Source organism: Mercenaria mercenaria, chromosome 13, assembly GCF_021730395.1.
Source record: "Mercenaria mercenaria strain notata chromosome 13, MADL_Memer_1, whole genome shotgun sequence".
In the NCBI taxonomy this organism is placed as follows: domain Eukaryota; kingdom Metazoa; phylum Mollusca; class Bivalvia; order Venerida; family Veneridae; genus Mercenaria; species Mercenaria mercenaria.
The window spans coordinates 64,622,423-64,644,229 of record NC_069373.1 but is presented as its reverse complement, the minus strand read 5'-3'; the positions used below and the strand labels follow the sequence as shown (position 1 = coordinate 64,644,229).

The 21,807-nt window shown below is 35.8% G+C and overlaps 1 protein-coding gene across 7 annotated transcripts in view; it reads right to left on the bottom strand.

Annotated features, from left to right (window-relative positions):
- The window catches only part of LOC123528430 (ectopic P granules protein 5 homolog), a 307,990-nt gene that overhangs the window by 231,207 nt on the left and 54,976 nt on the right, over window positions 1-21,807 (bottom strand). For all 7 annotated transcript variants that reach the window (XR_008366830.1, XR_008366831.1, XR_008366833.1 and 4 more), the window contains 11 exons: window positions 19,457-19,598; window positions 17,944-18,115; window positions 17,017-17,107; window positions 16,516-16,593; window positions 14,501-14,643; window positions 12,133-12,301; window positions 10,930-11,175; window positions 10,310-10,441; window positions 9,419-9,500; window positions 6,759-6,889; window positions 5,639-5,831 (listed from right to left, as the gene is read on the bottom strand). Coding sequence is in view for 2 of the 7 variants with exons in the window: in XM_053522064.1 (XP_053378039.1) it covers window positions 5,639-5,831; window positions 6,759-6,889; window positions 9,419-9,500; window positions 10,310-10,441; window positions 10,930-11,175; window positions 12,133-12,301; window positions 14,501-14,643; window positions 16,516-16,593; window positions 17,017-17,107; window positions 17,944-18,115; window positions 19,457-19,598 (1,579 nt within the window). In the remaining 5 variants the exon portion in view is untranslated. The remainder of the gene's footprint in view (window positions 1-5,638; window positions 5,832-6,758; window positions 6,890-9,418; window positions 9,501-10,309; window positions 10,442-10,929; window positions 11,176-12,132; window positions 12,302-14,500; window positions 14,644-16,515; window positions 16,594-17,016; window positions 17,108-17,943; window positions 18,116-19,456; window positions 19,599-21,807) is intronic.

Below are 21,807 nucleotides of genomic sequence, written 5' to 3'. Positions count from 1 at the left end.
CCCAGTTTCGAACTTGACCTAGATATCATCAAGATGAACATTCAGACCAACTTTCATACAGATCCCATGAAAAATATGGCCTCTAGAGAGGTTACAAGGTTTTTCTATTATTTGACCTACTGACCTAGTTTTTGAAGGCACGTGACCCAGTTTCGAACTTGACCTAGATATCATCAAGATGAACATTCTGACCAATTTTCATGAAGATCTTTTGAAAAATATGGCCTCTAGAGCGGTCACAAGGTTTTTCTATTTTTAGACCTACTGACCTAGTTTTTGACCCCACGTGACCCAGTTTCGAACTTGACCTAGATATCATCAAGATGAACATTCTGACCAATTTTCATGAAGATCTTTTGAAAAATATGGCCTCTAGAGCGGTCACAAGGTTTTTCTATTTTTAGATCTACTGACCTAGTTTTTGACCGCACGTGACCCAGTTTCGAACTTGACCTTGATATCATCAAGATGAACATTCTGACCAACTCTCATAAAGATCCCATGAAAAATGTGACCTCTAGAGAGGTCACAAGCAAAAGTTTACGCACGGACGCACGGACGGACGGACGGACGGACGACGGACGCTGTGCGATCACAAAAGCTCACACTGTCACTTTGTGACATGTGAGCTAAAAAAACGTAACATGCACCATGCACAACTAGGGTTGGTACTGATCACTTGTGTGAAGTTTCATTAAATTGTGTGCAAGGGTTTAGAAGATTAGGCATGCACAAGATTGCATATGCAGACTGTATGTACATAGTATGTTAACAAGAAACAAAGTCCCATAACTCTGCAATTTTTGTTGTTGAAAGAACCTAACATGCCCCATGCACAACTACTGTTGTTACTGATCACTTGTGTGAATTTCATTAAATTGTGTCAAGGGAATGTGAAGAGATGGTTAGCACAAGATTGTGTCTATGTATATAGTATAGTAACAAACAAGAGGGCCATGATGGCCATATATCGCTCACCTGTTATCATTGCACTTGAGGACAAGAAGGTCCTCAGTAAAAACATTTAAGTCCAAAGGACAGGAACAACAAAGGGAAGAAATTTAACCAAAAAGAAAAAACAATTCTAACAAGGTACAGATATGTCAAAATGCACCTAAAAATTGGAGGTACCATCCATGTTGTACCACAGAAAAGTGGTCTCTGTTTTTCCCTATGGCCAATAATAAAAAAGTTACTAAAAATAAGCTATATAAAGTAACGTAAAACGGAAGTAATTAAAAACAAGAGGACCATGATGGTCCTGAATCGCTCACCTCTTCCCACATGACCCAGTTTTGAGTATGACGTCGTTTTTTCTATTATTTGACATAGTGACCTAGTTTTTGAGCTCATGTGACCCAGTTTTGAACTTGACCTAGATATTATCAAGATAAAAATTCTGACCAATTTTCATGAAGATCCATTGAAAAATATGGTCTCTAGAGAAGTCACAAGGTTTTTCTATTATTTGACCTATTGACCTAGTTTTCGAAGGTACGTGACCCTGTTTTGAATTGTAACTAGATATCATCAAGGTGAACATTCTCACTAATTTTCATGAAGATCTCATGAAAAATATGGCCTCTAGAGAGGTCACAAGGTTTTTCTATTTTTATACCTACTGGCCTAGTTTTTGACCGCACGTGACCCAGTTTCGAAACTGACCTAGATATCATCAAGGTGAACATTCAGATCAATTTTCATGAAGATCCATTTAAAAATATGGCCTCTAGAGAGGTCAAAAGATTTTAATAATTTTAGACCTACTGACCTAGTTTTTGACCGCACGTGACCCAGTTTCAAACTTGACCTAGATATCATCAAGGTGAACATTCTGACCAATTTTTATGGAGATCCATTCACAAGTATGGCCTCTAGAGAGGTCACAAGGTTTTTCTATTATTTGACCTACTGACCTAGTTTTTGACCGCACATGACCCAGTTTCGAACTTGACCTAGATATCATCAAGTTGAACATTCAGACCAATTTTCATACAGATCCCATGAAAAATATGGCCTCTAGAGAGGTCACAAGGTTTTTCTATTATTTGACCTACTGACCTAGTTTTTGACGGCACGTGACCCACTTTCGAACTTGACCTAGATATCATCAAGGTGAACACTCTGACCAATTTTCATGAAGGTCTCATGAAATATATGGCCTCTAGAGAGGTCACAAGGTTTTTCTATTTTTAGACCTACTGACCTAGTTTTTGACCGCACATGACCCTGTTTCGAACTTGACCTAGATATCATCAAGTTGAACATTCAGACCAATTTTCATACAGATCCCATGAAAAATATGGCCTCTAGAGAGGTCACAAGGTTTTTCTATTATTTGACCTACTGACCTAGTTTTTGATGGCACGTGACCCACTTTCGAACTTGATCTAGATATCATCAAGATGAACATTCAGACCAATTTTCATACAGATCCCATGAAAAATATGGCCTCTAGAGAGGTCACAAGGTTTTTCTATTATTTGACCTACTGACCTAGTTTTTGACGGCACGTGACCCACTTTTGAACTTGACCTAGATATCATCAAGGTGAACATTCTGACCAATTTTCATGAAGGTCTCATGAAATATATGGCCTCTAGAGAGGTCACAAGGTTTTTCTATTTTTAGACCTACTGACCTAGTTTTTGACCGCACGTGACCCAGTTTCGAACTTGACCTAGATATCATCAAGATGAACATTCAGACTAACTTTCATACAGATCCCATGAAAAATATGGCCTTTAGAGAGGTCACAAGGCTTTTCTATTATTTGACCTACTGACCTAGTTTTTGACGGCACGTGACCCACTTTCGAACTTGACCTAGATATCATCAAGGTGAACGTTCTGACCAATTTTCATGAAGATCTTGTGAAATATATGGCCTCTGGAGAGGTCACAAGGTTTTTCTATTTTTAGACCTACTGACCTAGTTTTTGACCACACGTGACCCAGTTTCATCAAGATGAACATTCAGACCAACTTTCATACAGATCCCATGAAAAATATGGCCTTTAGAGAGGTCACAAGGTTTTTCTATTATTTGACCTACTGACCTAGTTTTTGACGGCACGTGACCCACTTTCGAACTTGACCTAGATATCATCAAGGTGAACGTTCTGACCAATTTTCATGAAGATCTTGTGAAATATATGGCCTCTAGAGAGGTCACAAGGTTTTTCTATTTTTAGACCTACTGACCTAGTTTTTGACGGCACGTGACCCAGTTTCGAACTTGACCTAGATATCATCAAGGTGAACATTCTGACCAATTTTCATGAAGATCTCATGAAATATATGGCCTCTAGAGAGGTCACAAGGTTTTTCTATTTTTAGACCTACTGACCTAGTTTTTGATGGCACGTGACCCAGTTTCGAACTTGACCTAGATATCATCAAGATGAACATTCTGACCAACTTTCATAAAGATCCCATGAAAAATGTGACCTCTAGAGTGGTCACAAGCAAAAGTTTACGGACGCACGGACGCACGCACGCACGCACGCACGGACGGACGACGGACGACAGACACCACGCGATCACAAAAGCTCACCTTGTCACTTTGTGACAGGTGAGCTAAAAAAAATATTGTAAGTGAACAAAAGAAGGCTCTACCAAATAAATCTGTTGACATAAATGAAATTTCAGATCAGTATCTTCATTAGTTTCAGAGATATACCCATTTTAATTTGAAATAAAGGGAGGTAATTTGACATAAAATCAGTCCATAGTTATCTACCCTGATTGTCTCAGTCCAACTAATGACAATAATGAAATTTCAAATAAGTCCTAAAAGTACTTACTGATATAAATCCATTTTGATTACAATCAGGGGAGGTAATCAGATATAAAATAACTCTGGAATCTACGATTGGATCTGATTTGTCATGGAATCTAAGATTTATTGTTGTTGAAGATATTTTGGAAGTTTGTATCAAATAAAACCATAAATGAAGTCTCTATATGGCTGCAAAAGCAAAAATAGCCAATTTTGGACCTTTAAGGGGCCATAACTCTGGAACCCATGATGGAATTTGGCCAGTTCAAGAAAGGAACCAAGACCTTGTGGTGATACAAGTTGTGTGCAAGTTTGGTTAAAATCAAATCATAAATGAAGCTGCTATTGTGCAGACAAGGTCAAAATAGCTAATTTTGGCCCTTTCAGGGGCCATAACTCTGGAACCCATTATGGGATCTAGTCGGTTCAAGAAAGAAACTGAGATCTTATGGTGACACAAGTTTTGTGCAAGTCTGATTAAATTCAAGTCATAAATGAAGCTGCTATTGTGCAGACAAGGTCAAAATAGCTAATTTTGACCCTTTCAGGGGCCATAACTCTAGAACCCATAAAGGAATCTCGCCAGTTCAAGAAAGGAACCAAGATCTTATGGTGATAAAAGTTGTGTGCAAGTTTGGTTAAAATAAAATCATAAATGAAGCTGCTATTGTGCAGACAAGGTCAAAATAGCTAATTCTGGCCCTTTCAGTGGCCATAACTCTGGAACCCATAATGGAATCTGGCCAGTTTAAGAAAGGAACCAAGATCTTATGGTGATACAAGTTGTGTGCCAGTTTGGTAAAAATCAAATCATAAATAAAGCTGCTATTGTGCAGGTAAGGTCAAAATAGCTAATTTTGGCCCTTTCAGGGGCCATAACCCTGAAACCCATAATGGGATCTGGCCAGTTCAAGAAAGGAACCGAGATCTTATGGTGATTCAAGTTGTGTGCAAGTTTGGTTAAAATAAAATCATAAATGAAACCACTATCGTGCAGACAAGAAATTGTTGATGCACGAACGGACGGACGCACAGAAGATCACAAAAGCTCACCTTGTCACTATGTGACAGGTGAGCTAAAAACAAAGTCCCGTAACTCTGCAAATTTTTTTTTCTGAAAGAATCTAACATGCCCCATGCACAACTACTGTTGTTACTGATCACTTGTGTGAAGTTTCATTAAATTGTGTCAAGGGGATGAGGAGAGATGGTGCGCACAAGATTGTGTCTATGTATATAGTATAGTAACAAAAAACAAAGTCCCGTAACTCTGCAATTTTTTTTTTTCTGAAAGAACCTAACATGCCCCATGCACAACTACACGAGAGATGGTGCAAACAAGATTGTGTCTATGGACAGACGGACAGACAGACAGACAACCTGAAACCAGAATAATAGAGATGTGTCTACTGGACAAAGATCCCTCCTTAAAATTACAGCAAATCTATAGTGGACAAAAATTCCTTTTATTGACATATATCTAAACATAAGAACAAAATCATCTATGAAAGGGTGTCTAACATTGTAAAATTGTAAAACCCACCAGACATTTACAAGAGGGATTTATTTTCTTTACTTTCTTCATTTGTCAAGGTAAATACTTGTCAAAAAGATATTACAGTCTTTTATGTTTCTCAAGCTGGCCATGTATCGCGAATATTTCACCATGTGCACCAATTCAGATCTTGAATTTGCCTCGCAAAAATATTTAATTTTACAAATTCAAATAAGGAATTTTGCATTTTGTATATTTAAATTTTAAGATGTACCTTACATAAAGGTAAATCTATATATGTACCAGGTGTAGACAATGAGGTGGACTTCAAGGAATGAGGGGATATTGTGTGTACATACTTACCTTCATTATTTGGTGCATCAGCCAGGTTAGGCAACATTTTATCAACCAGACATTTTGAAAGGTCCCTCATGAAAGCAGCAAGGTATGGTACATAACGCTGCCACTTCGGATACATCCCGAATGTCGTAGCCTCTTTCTGATTCAAGCGCATCTGCATAAACTCATGTCCGAGCCATGCTAATATGTTTCTTATCTAAAACACAAGAAATTGTAAACTCTTATCTATTCAAAATTCCTATAATTCATTAGACTGCAAAACAACAGCGGTACGTAAGACAGCACGCTTGACTTTTCTCGGTGCTTGACTGTGAATTAGAGCTTTGCTAGTAAAAACTTTATAAAACTTTAACCAAAATATTCTAAGTTAAAAGGGGCATAACTCTGTCAAAATTCAAATCAAAGTTATAGGGATTGTTTCTCTTCTCCTGGTGAAGACTTGATATTAAATAATTGTTTTAAGTTTCAAGTGAAAAGCTTTGATAGTAACAGAGATATTTGACTTTACCAAAGAATTCTAAGTTAAAATTGGGCAGAACTCTGTCAAAATTCATACCAAAGTTATGGGGACTGTTTCTCCTGATGTAAACTTTGATAGTAAATAACCATTTTAAGTTTCATGTCAATAGCTTTGATAGTAACAGAGATATCTAACTTTATCAAAAACTTAAACCAACGGCGCCAGTGACGCCGGTGCTGGGCCAAGTGCAATAGCTCTACTTCTTTCATTGGAAAGTTGAGCTAAAAATCAGATAAAAAATTCAATTGTACTCAGCAAACTGAGTAACAAATCAACAAACAAAAGTATATTTTGCAGAATATTCATTTAAGTTAAGTTATGCCACCAAGGCATGATGACTGTTTCCTAGAACCAGTCACCACATTCACTGTGGGACTTACACAGAACCAGTCTAAAAATGTATAATTACCACTGGTCAATTTTACAATACTCTCAGAGACAACCAATCAGAAGCTTGAGTTTTATGACTTGGGGGTTAAGGTCCCTTTTCACCAAGATTTGCACATGTGACCTTTGGATAAGCAGTCAGTAGCTCAAATTCCTATGACACTTGTAACATGTACTATTAGATCACTATGTATAATGACATAAAACAACATATACCTCTTCTATAGATAAGTTTGTAGATACTTCTTGGAATGTCTTTTCAGGGGTTTGCTCAGTTTGGTTGCCATGGAAACAGTTGTCATGGAGGACTTCCCAGCATTCAACACATACACGCTGCATTGATGAACCTGAAGCAAACAAAAGATTGTAAACAAACCTACAAAACATTGAAAATTAACAAGCTTCAGTGTATTGTCATTATGGGAAAAAACAGAGTTTATGTATGCATACATAACAGTTTTGATCAAACTGTAAGATAGATATTACATCACACATTAACTTAAAACAAGAGGACCATGATGGTCCTGAATCGCTCACCTGTCTCCACATGACCCAATTTTCATGAAGATCCATTGAAAAATATGGCTTCTAAAGAGGTTACAAGTTTTTTCTATTATCTGACCTAATGACCTAGTTTTTGAAGGCACATGACCCAGTTTTGAACTTGACCTAGATATTATCAAGGTGAACATTCTCACCAATTTTCATGAAGATGTCATGAAGAGTATGGCCTCTAGAGAGGTCACAAGGTTTTTCTATTTTTATACCTACTGACCTAGTTTTGACCACACGTGACCCAGTTTCAAACTTGACCTAGATATCATCAAGGTGAACATTCTGACCAATTTTCATGAAGATCCATTGAAAAGTATGGCCTCTAGAGAGGTCACAAGGTTTTTTACTTTTAGACCTACTGGCCTAGTTTTTGACCGCAGTTGACCCAGTTTCGAACTTGACCTAGATATCATAAAGATGAACATTCAGACCAACTTTCATACAGATCCTATGAAAAATATGGCCTCTAGAGAGGTCACAAGGTTTTTCTATTATTAGACCTACTGACCTAGTTTTTTAAGGCACGTGACCCAGTTTCAAATCTGACCTAGATATCATCAAGGTGAACATTCTGACCAATTTTCATGAAGATCCATTGAAAAGTATGGCCTCCAGAGAGGTCACAAGGTTTTTCTATTTTTAGACCTACTGACCTAGTTTTTGACCGCAGCTGACCTAGTTTCGAACTTGACCTAGATATCATTAAGATGAACATTCAAATCAACTTTCATACAGATCCCATGAAAAATACAGCCTCTAGAGAGGTCACAAGGTTTTTCTATTATTTGACCTACTGACCTAGTTTTTGAAGGCACGTGACCCAGTTTCGAACTTGACCTAGATATAATCAAGGTAAACATTCTGACCAATATTCATGAAAATCCATTGAAAAGTATGGCCTCTAGAGAGGTCACAAGGTTTTTCTTTTTTAGACCTACTGACCTAGTTTTTGACCGCACGTGACCCAGTTTAGAACTTGACCTAGATATCATCAAGATAAACATTTTGACCAACTTTCATAAAGATCCCATGAAAAATGTGACCTCTAGAGTGGTCACAAGCAAAAGTTTACGGACGGACGATGGACACCACGCGATCACAAAAGCTCACCTTGTCACTTTGTGACAGGTGAGCTAAAAACAAAAGAAATTAAGGTAACTTTATTTTCTCTCCATCTTATTTCTGAATAGAATCATATCCACTCGACACGTTTTAAATGAAACAAGTGTATGACAGAGCCAAACAAGTGCATGACTGAACTAAACAAGTGTATGACAGAGCCAAACAAGTGTTTGATAGAGCCCAACAAGTGCATGACAGAGCCAAACAAGTGTATGATAGAGCCAAACAAGTATATGACAGAGCCAAACAAGTGTATGATAGAGCCAAACAAGTATATGACAGAGCCAAACAAATATATGATAGAGCCAAACAAGTGTATGATATAGCCAAACAAGTGTATGACAGAGCCAAACAAGTATATGACAGCGCCAAACAAATGTATGATAGAGCCAAACAAGTGTATGATGAAGCCAAACAAGTATACGACAGAGCCAAACAAATGTATGATAGAGCCAAACAAGTGTATGATAGAGCCAAACAAGTATACGACAGAGCCAAACAAATGTATGATAGAGCCAAACAAGTGTATGATAGAGCCAAACAAGTATACGACAGAGCCAAACAAGTATATGACAGCGCCAAACAAATGTATGATAGAGCCAACAAAGTGTGTGATAGAGCCAAACAAGTATATGACAGAGCCAAACAAATGTATGATAGAGCCAAAAAAGTGTATGACAGAGCCAAAAGTGTATGACAGAGCCATCATAAGTATTAACTTAAACGCACGACAAATAATTATGATCATCAATGAAATTTTGATTAATTCCATCTGGCATGATTTTACCAGTATATGTATGAAAACAATGAAACACAGCTCTTACTAGAATCACGGGCTTGAGCAACAGACTCTAGTAATTTATGTAGTCCTCAGCAATTTTCCTTACATATTCTATGTTTGGATCCATTTAAAGGGAGCAATTGTCTAGTGGTTATGGTGGCAGCAATTCAACTTTGGGGTCGCGGTTTAAACTCAATAGGTGTCACAATCATGACTTCTCATATGACACCAGTACTGATTTTTCCAGAAAGCGGACTCAAGAGTGTTTCAAATAAGCTCCAATCTTTCATCTCAATCAAACTAAAATATATTAGTAAAAATTAAAACTGTTTGGATTTCTTATAATCCCAGATACTACCAACAGTCTGCTAATCCCCTTGTGACTTTGAGTGATCAGTATTTTACTGTAGGTACAAACCTTGGAGTAGTGCCGCTAGAACCTCATGAAGGTAAAGAGGAAACTTGTGTCGTAGCAGTGTCTTCTCATGGCTTCGATATATCTACAATAAAGAACATGTACAGTAGTCTTTGTATTGAAAAATCATAGACATAGATATCCAGCAAATTTAACAACAAAAACACTACCATTGGTTAATATACAATTTTTTTCCTAATAAATCTCCTAATGACTGTCATGTAATATAAAGACCTCTTAAAAGAAAATAATTATTGCAATATCATATGTAACTTTCGATATGGCTGCTTCAAATTTCAGTAAAGAGAATATGCTCAGAAATGCACAGATGCTGCACATGAAAGGCCTGGTCTCCATACTCAGTTTTAAATCCTTACTTGTTTGTCTGCTTTGGTTTTAACTCAGTTGTTCAAAATAGAATCTCTGATATATATGCCAACAAGTTGTTCTAACCAGCACTCTTAGATTCCTTTCTCTCCACAAGTTACTGACAACTTCCCCATAAGAATGAGAGGTGGAGAACAGATGACATCAGGGGTATCATCTTCAGTCAACTTTAGGGCGCACATAACCATGGCTGACCAAGAACTGAACCTTCAAAGGTCCTGATTGCATGCTTACTGCTCTACCTATCATGCATGCTAATATGTAAGACTCATAACTCACCTTGAACACCATGAAATATCCCTCTTTAGCATAAGTAACATAATCTGTACAATAACTTACCTTGAAGACCATGCAATATCCATTTTTAGCATAAGTACCTCATGCAATAAATGCCTGACTGAGATAATCTGGACAATAACTTACCTTGAAGACCATGGCATATCCATCTTTAGCATCAGTACCACATGTGATAAATAACAGACTGTGATTCTGTGGACAATAACTCACCTTGAAAACCATGGCATATCCGTCTTTAGGATCAGTACCACATGCCATAAATGCCTGGCTGAGATACTCCGCCAGTTTCTTCACCTCTTGTTTACTTGGGTTGTATTCTTCAAGCCATTTCCTTATCTCAAACTATACATAATGGTAATTACCACATATTAGCAAGAACATCATCTTCATAACAAATTATCAAATACCTTTCAAGTAGAAACCTACACAATGTAATGAACATTTTTTTCACATTTTTGAAATTTAAATAGCAACAAATCACTTTAAATTAATGAAATCAAAATATGTTAAAAGTAACAATATAAAAGATGTCAGCATTACTGAGATCTGGCTGCAATATATATTTTTATTCATTATTTATCTTTTAAACTTCCTCAGTGAATATTTTTTTCTGTTAAGAATACTGCTATGTTGGGGAATGCTAACTTATTCACATTTTTCAAAATCTAAATATATCTCCAAAAAGTCTCAAATCTGTGGCTTGTTTCAGAGTGAATGTACAAAATCAGTTATTCCTAGCACAAGGTATAAACTGGTTCTTAATTTTATTTATTCATTATTTTGTTTTTTGTAGTACATTGTACTGTATTTTACTTATCAAATGATGATACCTTTGTCAACAGCATAGACAGAGTCTCTAAATCAACTTTAGGATCCTTCTTCCCAAGCCTTTTCATCCCTTTCTGGTCCCTGCTGTCCTCTTGTAGAACCCCTACAAGCTCACCATACATTTTCACAAACAGAGCTGGGGACAAGTTGGGTTTGAAATGAGGTGCAAGCATCCCTCCTATCACAGATCTGTTAAGCGCCATCTGCAGTACAGCTTCAGTCTGCTGAGGATCACTCTGTATAAACTCCTGAAATACATGCAAATGAAAGGAAAATGATCTCAAGCAAAGTATCAGATGTGTGATCCAACATTAGCTATTCTTATTTCTGGAAGAATGCCATGAAGAAATATCAATTTATCAATAATAGTATCTTGGACACAAAATGTCTCATCTTGATGGCAAACATGCTTAGATATGCAACTTCCTATCTCTATTACAATTTTACTTTTAAGAAATAAACTGCTGTTTAGCAGTCATTTTGGGTAAGAAATACATAGACTTCTATTTAAAGTTTTGTTTTCTCTTTTACTGGCTCATTTTAACACATCTATATCTAGTGTTGTATACATTTATGTAAAATCCATATAGAAAGACCATACTTGTACAAACTAAAACTTTTTATTGGCAGCTGGAGTTAATTCCAAGGTTGAAATACACTTCAAATGATTAAATAAGAAATGCTCAGGTAGTATCTATTAACAGGTAATCTTTAACCTATAGTCTGCTAGCGGCAAGTGATTCTGCCTTTGCGACCAGTGAAGACCAAGATCAGCCGGCACTTGGTCAGTAAATGTTCAAAGAACACCCCTTCAAATAATAAATGGTACTGCCCAAATTGAATGACAGATCAATCCATTTCAGAAATTTAGCAGGATAAAGGTTAAGACATGTCTGACTATACCTCTGTAGTTGTTGTAACAGCAAATGTGTAGATTGTGTCACAAGGCATGTTTAACAGGACAAGGTCAATTAAAACTCACATGACTTGATATATGTAAACAAACATGATCAATCAGGAAGTGTGGCTTCTGGAATAGTTTGCCTTTGGAGTCAACAAATTTAAGGGTATCTGAATGAGAACCCAGTATAAAGTTTAAATGAAGGAAACCCATATGGATTGTGAATATAGTATTTATGCTTTCATTTTTCCACTTCATAAACTGAACAAATTATAAATACAATGTTTAAATATGTGAGAATTACCTTTCCTAAGATGTCTATACAAGATGAGAAGAACTGCTTGGTTGGAGGATATTTCAGTATACTAGGTGTAATGGTGTCACTCAGATGTAAGAACAGACTACACGCTATACTATTCAATGTCTGACTTCTTCTGTGGTCTGTGCTGCTTCGATACAGCTTCACCAACATACTGTAATATAATGGGAATGTGTCTAAGTACAGTTAAAACTTACTTGATGTGACAAAATAAATCTCTTTTGTTATTGTTTTTGCTGGGTTTAATGTCACACTGACACAATCATGAGTCATATGGCAACTTTCCAGCTTTTCATGGTAGAGGAAGAAGCTAGGTCCATTCCAAGCATTATTTCAGGCACGGGCAGGCACATGGGTAGAATCACTGGCTTTTGGCAAGCCACATTGATGGGCTTCCTCACATGAAAGATTTCCTACCCCAAGAGATGTTTTGAAACCATACCAGTAAGGAGGAAGTGATCTGATGTCAGCTACATTACATTAACATTCACAGAATTGTTTATATATAGGTTTCTGCAGTTTGACATGGTTTTGATAAAAATAGAATCGATTCTATATCAATCATTGGTTGCAATTTGGATTGCTACTTTAATACGTTTGTCAGGAGATGTTCATCCAAATCCGGGACCAAACACCCCAGATAATTCTTTCTCTAGTTCATCTTCATCTGTACACCTTCTCAAAAATGGCCTTAGTATAATGCATTTGAACATTCAAAGTCTTCGTCCGAAAATAGATCTTCTCGAGATCGAAGCCCAATCCTATGATATATTGATTTTCTCAGAAACTTGGCTTACATCAGATATCGACAGTAATGACCTTAAAATTCCTAACTTCGGTCTCCCGTTCAGAAAAGATCGAGTTGATAGAATTGGCGGTAACGAACACTTAACAACGACTCATAATATATCGGTCTTTACTAAAGTGCAACAATACATCGTTGCCTCGAAGCGATTCTCCACGTGACCGGCATACCGGTGCATGCGGGTGACCATTGGCGCAGACTGGCCGCATGCAGCACATTCTTAGTACCAAGCAGCATTTCTCAACTTTTTTCACAATGTTCATACTTTACTAACTAAAAAACTATAAAAGGTTTAAACTAACAAATAAATAGACAAACCCCATACTCTTTTACACTCTATCCTTACAACATGTTTTACTGTCGAGGAAATGAATTAATATAAGTTTTCGCTGAAAACTTGTTTTCAGATCCTTTACATCATTTTGATTGTAAATGTTACTGTATATATTTATGTACATGATATATCTAATAAATACTGTTTAAACTAAACTGATGTCAGCTACCTTAACTACTTGGCCATAGAAACCCCTGAAAAAATCTCTAAAAATGGAAGTAACGATTCAGTATAACCTCTGTTAATAACACCCCTGAGGAGCAAAAAACTCTCTACATGGGCAAACGTTTCCTTTCCCATATGATCATCTTCCAAATAATTAACATCATCAGAGCAACAACCTCTTAACAACAAGCACAATTTAGTTGTCCCAATTGTGTTCACTGCAGAGAGGTAACACTGTATTCTAATAACACATGATTGAGTGTGAAGTCAAAACTTCCCTGTACTATGCATCATTTTTCATACGGTCTTAATCCTTATCATGCTGAACACAACTGATTCTGCCTTTGCGACCAATGCAGATCGTGATCAGCCTGCCCATCCATGCAGTCTGATCATGATCTGCACTGTTTGCAATTCAGCCAGTAACTTTCTGCTTTGCACTCCTTTTAACAGTTAATGGTACTGTCCAAACTGAAAGATGGACAAGTTCATTATAGAAATTTAGCAGGGTAAGGTTATGATTAAACTAAACCTAAATAGCAAAGCTAAAGAAATTATTCTGGCCACTTTTGAGTTTACACTAAACATGTTTTTTTCACTATCCCTCTGTTCAATACATAAAAGGAGAACTGTTCCTATTCAAGTAGGTTTAATTTTGTTTTGATGGGTTTGAAATGAAACCAACACCAAACCAACATCTCTAGATGAGACTTAAACAAACAGTAATAAGATTTAGTAACTGAAGTCAACAACATTCACAACTCAGCCTCATACAATCCTTTCTTACTAGCATTATTAATGCAGTAGAATGCATAATACTGCAAATTCATTAAATATTGAGGGCATGAAATGTTGTGGTTTTAGCTGAAATGGCTATTTAGTGGGAATATGAATTAATTCATGGAATTCATCTTTTGGAGATAAAAGGAATGGGAATTTTAAATGTTTGTTGGGATTAAATTTTGTGGACTGATGCATGAAATCCACTAAAATCAGTCCCCCACAAAAATTAATGATATCATTGTAATCTGTAAAAGAAAGTAACTTACGTAATAGCATTTTCTGTGTGTACAGCACAGATCACTGTGTTCTGGGCAGGGGGTAATTTACACTCAATCATCACCTGTTTATACTCCGCCCTATTCTCATTTGCTTGTCTCTGTTTGATTGGATCATTCCACTTTTCTTCAACCTTAACGTAAAGATAAAAACAATATTACAGGTTTAAATTCATACAAGTATGCTTACGTGAAGGATTTCTTTTTTACATCCAATGAGCATCTGTGGTGTCTACATTCAGAACAGTGCAAGTTATTCAATGCACACATTCATAATGCACTTGTAAAACTAAAGTCTGAAGTTTTAAACATATACATTGGATTAAAATTTATCTGACAATTTTAGATGACACATATTATAATGTATAAGGATTTACTCACAGCTATAGGCCTACATATCAAAAAAGCAACCTACTTGCAGAAAAATTGTACTAGTCAAATTATCATAATTATTATCAACATGCATGTGATTTTGAAAGTGTATTAATTTTATGTACCTCTTAATGTTGTCAATGAAGGATCTTCACTTGAGTAAGTAGTATAACTGACTAACACTGACTTTCTACTTATATATCTAGCCTACAATATCTATATACACAATGTCATTATAATAAAATTTACTTACTTACTTACTTACTTACTTATATCCTACTTTATTCCAGATTTTAATGGTTTTTTTTCAGTAAATGGCCATTTCCAAGAGGATCTTTATTTTTTACAATGAATTAAAGGGAATTCCTATAGTTTTTTTATGCGCATCTTTCTGCGCAGCCGACACTTTCTATGGAAAACTGAACTGAAGTCAACATTTGTTGAAACATGTTACAGACAATCTTAAATATGAGGAATTTTGAATGAAATGACATTTTTGATAAGTTATATCAGTAATCAAATGTTGATACTGGTTTATGTTGTATTGACAAGTATCATGCCTGACAGGTATCTTGCTATTTTGTGGTTGTGTTTTCACATCGCATTTTAGTACAAAGACAGTGTTGTTCATATAATGTAAGATAATTGACTTAGTACTGATAAGACAATATCACCTTTCAGATTATTTAGTATTCAATTATAGAAAGATTTAAGAATTTTTAAAACTTTTTTTAACTTTTAGCAGACATGCATGTAATCAATTTGACCAGGTTCGTGCCATTTCCGTCCGAACGGGTGTTGTATTCTAGCGGTCTTAACATAAAATTTAGCCTGGTGACCCATACATTTTTAGCCATTTTTATGCTCACAATACAATTATCTATACACAAGAAGAAAAAGAAAAAATTCTATGAAAGAGTTTTTTCAAAATTAAAAAAAATATTCTTCACTATGGGTATTTTTCATTGAAAAAAGTTTACAAAAGTAAATATGAAACAATATTTTTTTTCATTTGTACCCATTATTGTAAGGATAGAGTATTACAAATATGACTATGATATCAAATAAGTATAATAAAATCTGTAAAAAGAAAAAACCGTATTGTGCTGCCTGGATGTATATTTTGGTTGGTATTTATAAAAAAAGCAGAAAATTATGAAAATGTTGAAAAATCGCTGGCAGTTTCAGCAACAGTGGGTGTGTTCAAAACAATTTTTCACAAAAACAAGCCTGTTGACCTATTGTTTTTATTTGTTCATTGTTTTCAGCACAAATTTTCCTATCATATATGTGAATTTAAAAAAATTCTATGAAAGGAAAAAAACTATAGGAATTCTCTTTAAATTAATAAGAAACTTGCTATAAACTTGACAAAATGGTTCTCCAAAATGAAAGTAAACTTGTTTTAGCTCTTATCATGCTGGACACCACTGATTCTGCCTTTGCACCCAGTGTACATCATGATCACCCTGCACACCATGCAGTCTGATCAAGATCTGCACAGTTCGCCATTCAGTCAGAGTATTTTTGGTAAGCACCCCTTTTAATAGTTAATGGTACTGTCCAAACTGAAAGAGTTCATTATAGAATTTAGCAGGGTAAGGGTTAATAATGCAGTATTGAAGAAAACTTACCCAGACAGTGACAGCACCAGGTTTTGTACACCTGTGTAATGGGTTAATCATACTGGTGCACTTAAGTGAGATGGTCACCTGTAAAAATAATATTGCAAGAAAATGTCCACATTTAACAACATATCTGTCTTCTCCTATCTCAGATATAGAATCTACAAAGGGAACACAAGATTTATATAGTTTGTAATTCAATACATTAAACGGAGCCTAAGTATTTTTAAAAAGGCACAATACTTGTACTTTCCTTTGATGACTGTGTTCAAATTCTGGCGGCAAACAATTTTGTTGTTTCAGGCAAAATGGCTATTTCATGTGGACATCAATTCACAGATAAAAAAACAACAATAAAATACATGGGATTTTACCTTGTTCACTTGAATTTAATTTAATGCATTAATCCAACCATGAAATCTTCAAAATTACCCCCTCCCATTCCCATAACCCCATCCCCAACAAAGATTATTATTTCACAGTATCACAAAAAAACTGTATATTTAGTACCTGTTGCCTAATATTTTTGTAGAGTGCAGGCACAAAGTCAATAAATGCATCATCTAGGGCCTTGTGGTGTTGTAGTCTTGTACAAAATTGTCTGAAATAAAAACATGGAGAATATTTGTTTCTTTCAGTTTAAATGTATTATTGAAATATCTTTCACTGAATGAACACCAGATATTGAAGATACAACCTTACCACAAGTGGCATATAATTTCGACGTGTGTGTATGGGGGGGGGGGGGGTGTAAAAATTAGTATCTCATATATAAACAACAAATTTACAAATCATTTATTTCATGCTTTTTGGGACATTTCTTGGGTAAAACTACATTGTGTCATTTACTGACAGTCAAGGATGCAACTTAATTAATATCTTGCAAACTTGTTTTGCCCTTTTATGAACTTTATTTTTTTTGCAACATATTCTGAGCAAGTTTATTGCTTTAATGATTACTAAGATAGTTTGAAGGTTAAATACAGACCTAGCTATAAATCAAGTCAAATATAAATATTTACATTCGCCCTATTCTTTTTCATTGAAAATTATGACGTTCATTTCTTAAAACAGCAAAACAAATAGCGCACAATTTATGTCAGCACTGCTTAGTGATAACAGGCCGCTGTTTTGACGACTTCCGCATATAGTCAGGGAGAACGTTCCTTAGATGAAGTCGCAGTTGTTCCATGTGGTGAAAAGAATGGCCGGGAAGCTGATTTTAATGTTAAATGCCACAAAATATGTGCAATTTATAATATTATCTTGTTTACAAATGGGAAAGAAATATAATGTAAATATAAGAAATGAAACTATTTTTTTCGGTTTTCAGAGCAACAGAATAGGATCGGCAAATAAAACATGAATCGCGCCGACCCTATTCTGTTGTTCATTTTGCATAAACACTAAAAAAAAATCATTTCATTTCTTAATTACCCAGCATGCTCCTTGAGCATATTAAGATCAGACTCCAGTAAATGTAGAATTGCCCCCTTCTCCTCCATGATCATTGGGCTGATCTCTGGTACCGGGGCTTTAATAGGATGTATAGGGGGTGGGGGTAGAGGTTCATCACATCTTGAAAGTCTGAACAGAATTCGTTCTTTTGCTGAAAAGAAAAGGATGTCACTTACACACCTAATACGGCTTTTTTCCATTGAAAACAAGAATTAATTTTAAATATCCTGTAGTCACATCAGTTGCAACTAATAAAAACAAGAGCTGTCTGATGACAGCGCGCTCAACTATTCGGAGAATTGATTGAAGAATTGGGTCAAAATATTTCCACAGATATTCAGACAAAAGAAATAAATAGATTAGACAAACAATGTTCCTGTATTTCTTTGATTTCGATAAGTCTTGCACTAAATGGCAATGTATGAACCAATTTTAAAGTCCAAAAAGGGCCATTATTCAGTCAAAATAGTTATGTACGCTTGCCTACAGATGGAAATCATAATGATAAACAAGTGTTCAAAGTTTAAAAGCCATATGTCAAATAATTTTGACAAAACGTGGGCTTGTATGAAAACAGAACCAATTTCAAAGTCCAAAAAGGGCCATAATTCAGCCAAAATAGATGATAGAGTTATGTACTCTTTCCTACAGATAGAGACTATTATACTAAACAAGTGATAAAAGTTTCAAAGCCATATGTCAAACACTTTACAAAAAATATATGAACTGGTACGGAAAACTTAACCCAGATTTATAAGTCAAAAGGGGCCATAATTCAGCAAAAATCCTTGATGGAGTTATGTACTCATGCCTATAACTGGCCATGGTGATGGTAAACAGGTGTTGAAAGTTTCAAAGCTTTATCTCAAAAGACTTTGTCAAAATATGAACTGGTACGAAATATTAACCCAGATTTCTAAGTCAAAAAGGGCCATAATTCAGCCAAAATCCTTGATGGAGTTATGTGCTCTTGCCTATAACTGGACATGGTGATGATAAACAAGTGTTGAAAGTTTCAAAGCTTTATCTCAAAAGACTTTGTCAAAATACGAACTGGTACGAAAAACTTAACCAAGATTTCTAAGTCGAAAGGGGCCATAATTCAGCCAAAATTCTTGATGGAGTTATGTACTCTTGCCTATAATTGGCCATGGTGATGGTAAACAAGTGTTGAAAGTTTCAAAGCTTTATCTTAGAAGACTTTGTTAAAATATGAACTAGTACGAAAAACTTAACCATGATTTCTAAGTCAAAAGGGGCCATAATTCAGCCAAAATCCTTGATGGAGTTATGTGCTCTTGCCTATAACTGGCCATGGTGATGGTAAACAAGTGTTGAAAGTTTCAAAGCTTTATCTCAAAAGACTTTGTCAAAATGTGGACTGGTACGAAAAACTTAACCAAAGTGTGACGCCGACGCCGTGGTGAGTAGGATAGCTCTACTTATTCTTTGAATAGTCGAGCTAAAAATGTGAAACAAAGTCACTGCATACCTGTTAATGCAGTCTTTTTTGAGTCTTTAGGTTCCTTTGACCTTGGGTTCTGTTCAGGTGTGCTACTCTGTAACCAGTCTGCTACCTGAGATTTTAGACTGGATTTCACTTCTGGTAAATCTAAAAACTCTGTCCAAGGAGTCTGAAAAATAACATTATAGTTTGTAAATAAAACGGCAAAACAAAAATATGCTGAAAAGTATGGTAGTATATTCGAATTATTTATGGAAATTACTCGGACATAAGTTCATTTCATTTCTGTAAGTACATAGGGCCGAGCCTTGGTTTTATAAGTCAGTAATGAACTTGAGGCTTGAACATCCATTCAGTCACAGATGACCAAGCCCATATGATGTTTTAGGAGCTCTGACAAGTCTAACAAGAGCTGTCAGATGACAGCGTGCACGACGATTCGAAGAATTGATTGAAGAATGGGGTCAAAATATTACCACAGATTTTCAGACAAAAGACAAAACAAGATTAGACAATGTTCCTGTATTTGTGGATTTCGATAAGTCTTGCACTAAATAGCAATGTGTGAACCAATTTCAAAGTCCAAAAAGGGCCATAATTCAGCCAAAATAGTTGTCAGAGTTATGTACTCTTGCCTACAGATTGAAATCATGATGATAAACAAGTGTTCAAAGTTTAAAAGCAATATGTCAAATAGTTTTGACAAAACGTGGACTTGTATTAAAACAGAACAAATTTCCAAGTCCAAAAAGGGCCATAATTCAGCCAAAATAGATTACAGAGTTATGTACTCTTTCCTACAGATAGAGACTATTATCTTGCCTCCTACAAGTTTCTTGCATTTCTATTGGTCAATAGACGTCACGTGGAGACAGGTATATTCCATATCCTGCTAGTATATTTCAGATATGAATTTTGATTAAAACAAAATGGCTGCCACACTGCTGAGCCAGATTATTTGTTAGCTCCAGTGATAGTATCGTTTCCGAGAGTAAATTTAGTGTTTTCTTGCCGATTTCATTCTACCCAGTACTTAAGTTGAGGCTCATGAAGTTTGACAAAAGTTAGCCGTAAAAGGGGAATAACTCTGTATGGAATACATGGATGTATGGAATACATGGACGTTGAAATCTTGTTTTGGAAGTTAAATAGTTAAATCATCATGAAATAAAGGAATTGACATATTTGTTGCTCAGCAGTTTGTTGTAGGATCATTTAATCTACGTGCAAGATAAATGATTTAACAGGAAACGGGATGAAAGCCGTGTATCAAGACATTTATGACATCGTGATATCCGGTAACTTTCGAAGGGATGGGACAAGAAGTTTTTTAGTGTTTCTAATCTAAACCAGTTCATAACCTGTGTAAATGAGCTTTTGTGTTTTGTGATTTAACCAAAACACAGGTCATTGTGCATTTTATGACTGGTGTAAATCAACTAGTGAAGCTGACCAAACAAATGATCTGTATGATTCCAGTCTGCACTTTAAGTAGCTTTGTTAATTTACAAAATGTGTTGATTATTGTATAGCATGTAAGTAAAGGGTAGTCGCAAGATAAAATCGTTACACTGCTTGTTGGTGACAGGATACGGGATATACGCTGTCTCGAAAATCCATATCAGGCTCGAGCTTCACTCTCACCTGATAGGGATTTCCTCGACAGCGTATATCCCGTATCCTGTCACCAACAAGCAATGTAACTAATATTATACTGAACAAGTGATAAAAGTTTCAAAGCCATATGTCAAACATTTTACACGAAATATTAACTGGTACGAAAAACTTAACCCAGATTTCTAAGTCAAAAGGGGCCATAATTCAGCCAAAATCCTTGATGGAGTTATGTACTCTTGCCTATAACTGGACATGGTGATGGTAAACAGGTGCTGAAAGTTTCAAAGCTTTATCTCAAAAGACTTTGCCAAAATATGAACTGGTACGAAAAACTTAACCAAGATTTCTAAGTCAAAAAGGGCCATAATTCAGCCAAAATCCTTTATGGAGTTATGTTCTCTTGCCTATACCTGGGCATGGTGATGGTAAACAAGTGTTGAAAGTTTCAAAGCTTTATCTAAAAAGACTTTGTCAAAATATGAACTGGTACGAAAAACTTAACCGAGACTTTTAAGCCGAAAGGGGCCATAATTCAGCCGAAATCCTCGATGGAGTTATGTACTCTTTCCTATAACCGGACATGGTGATGGTCAATAAGTGTTGAAAGTTTCAAAGCTTTATCTCAAAAGACTTTGTCAAAATATGAACTGGTACGAAAAACTTAACCATGATTTCTAAGTCAAAAGGGGCCATAATTCAGCCAAAATCCTTGATGGAGTTATGTGCTCTTGCCTATAACTGGTCATGGTGATGGTAAACAA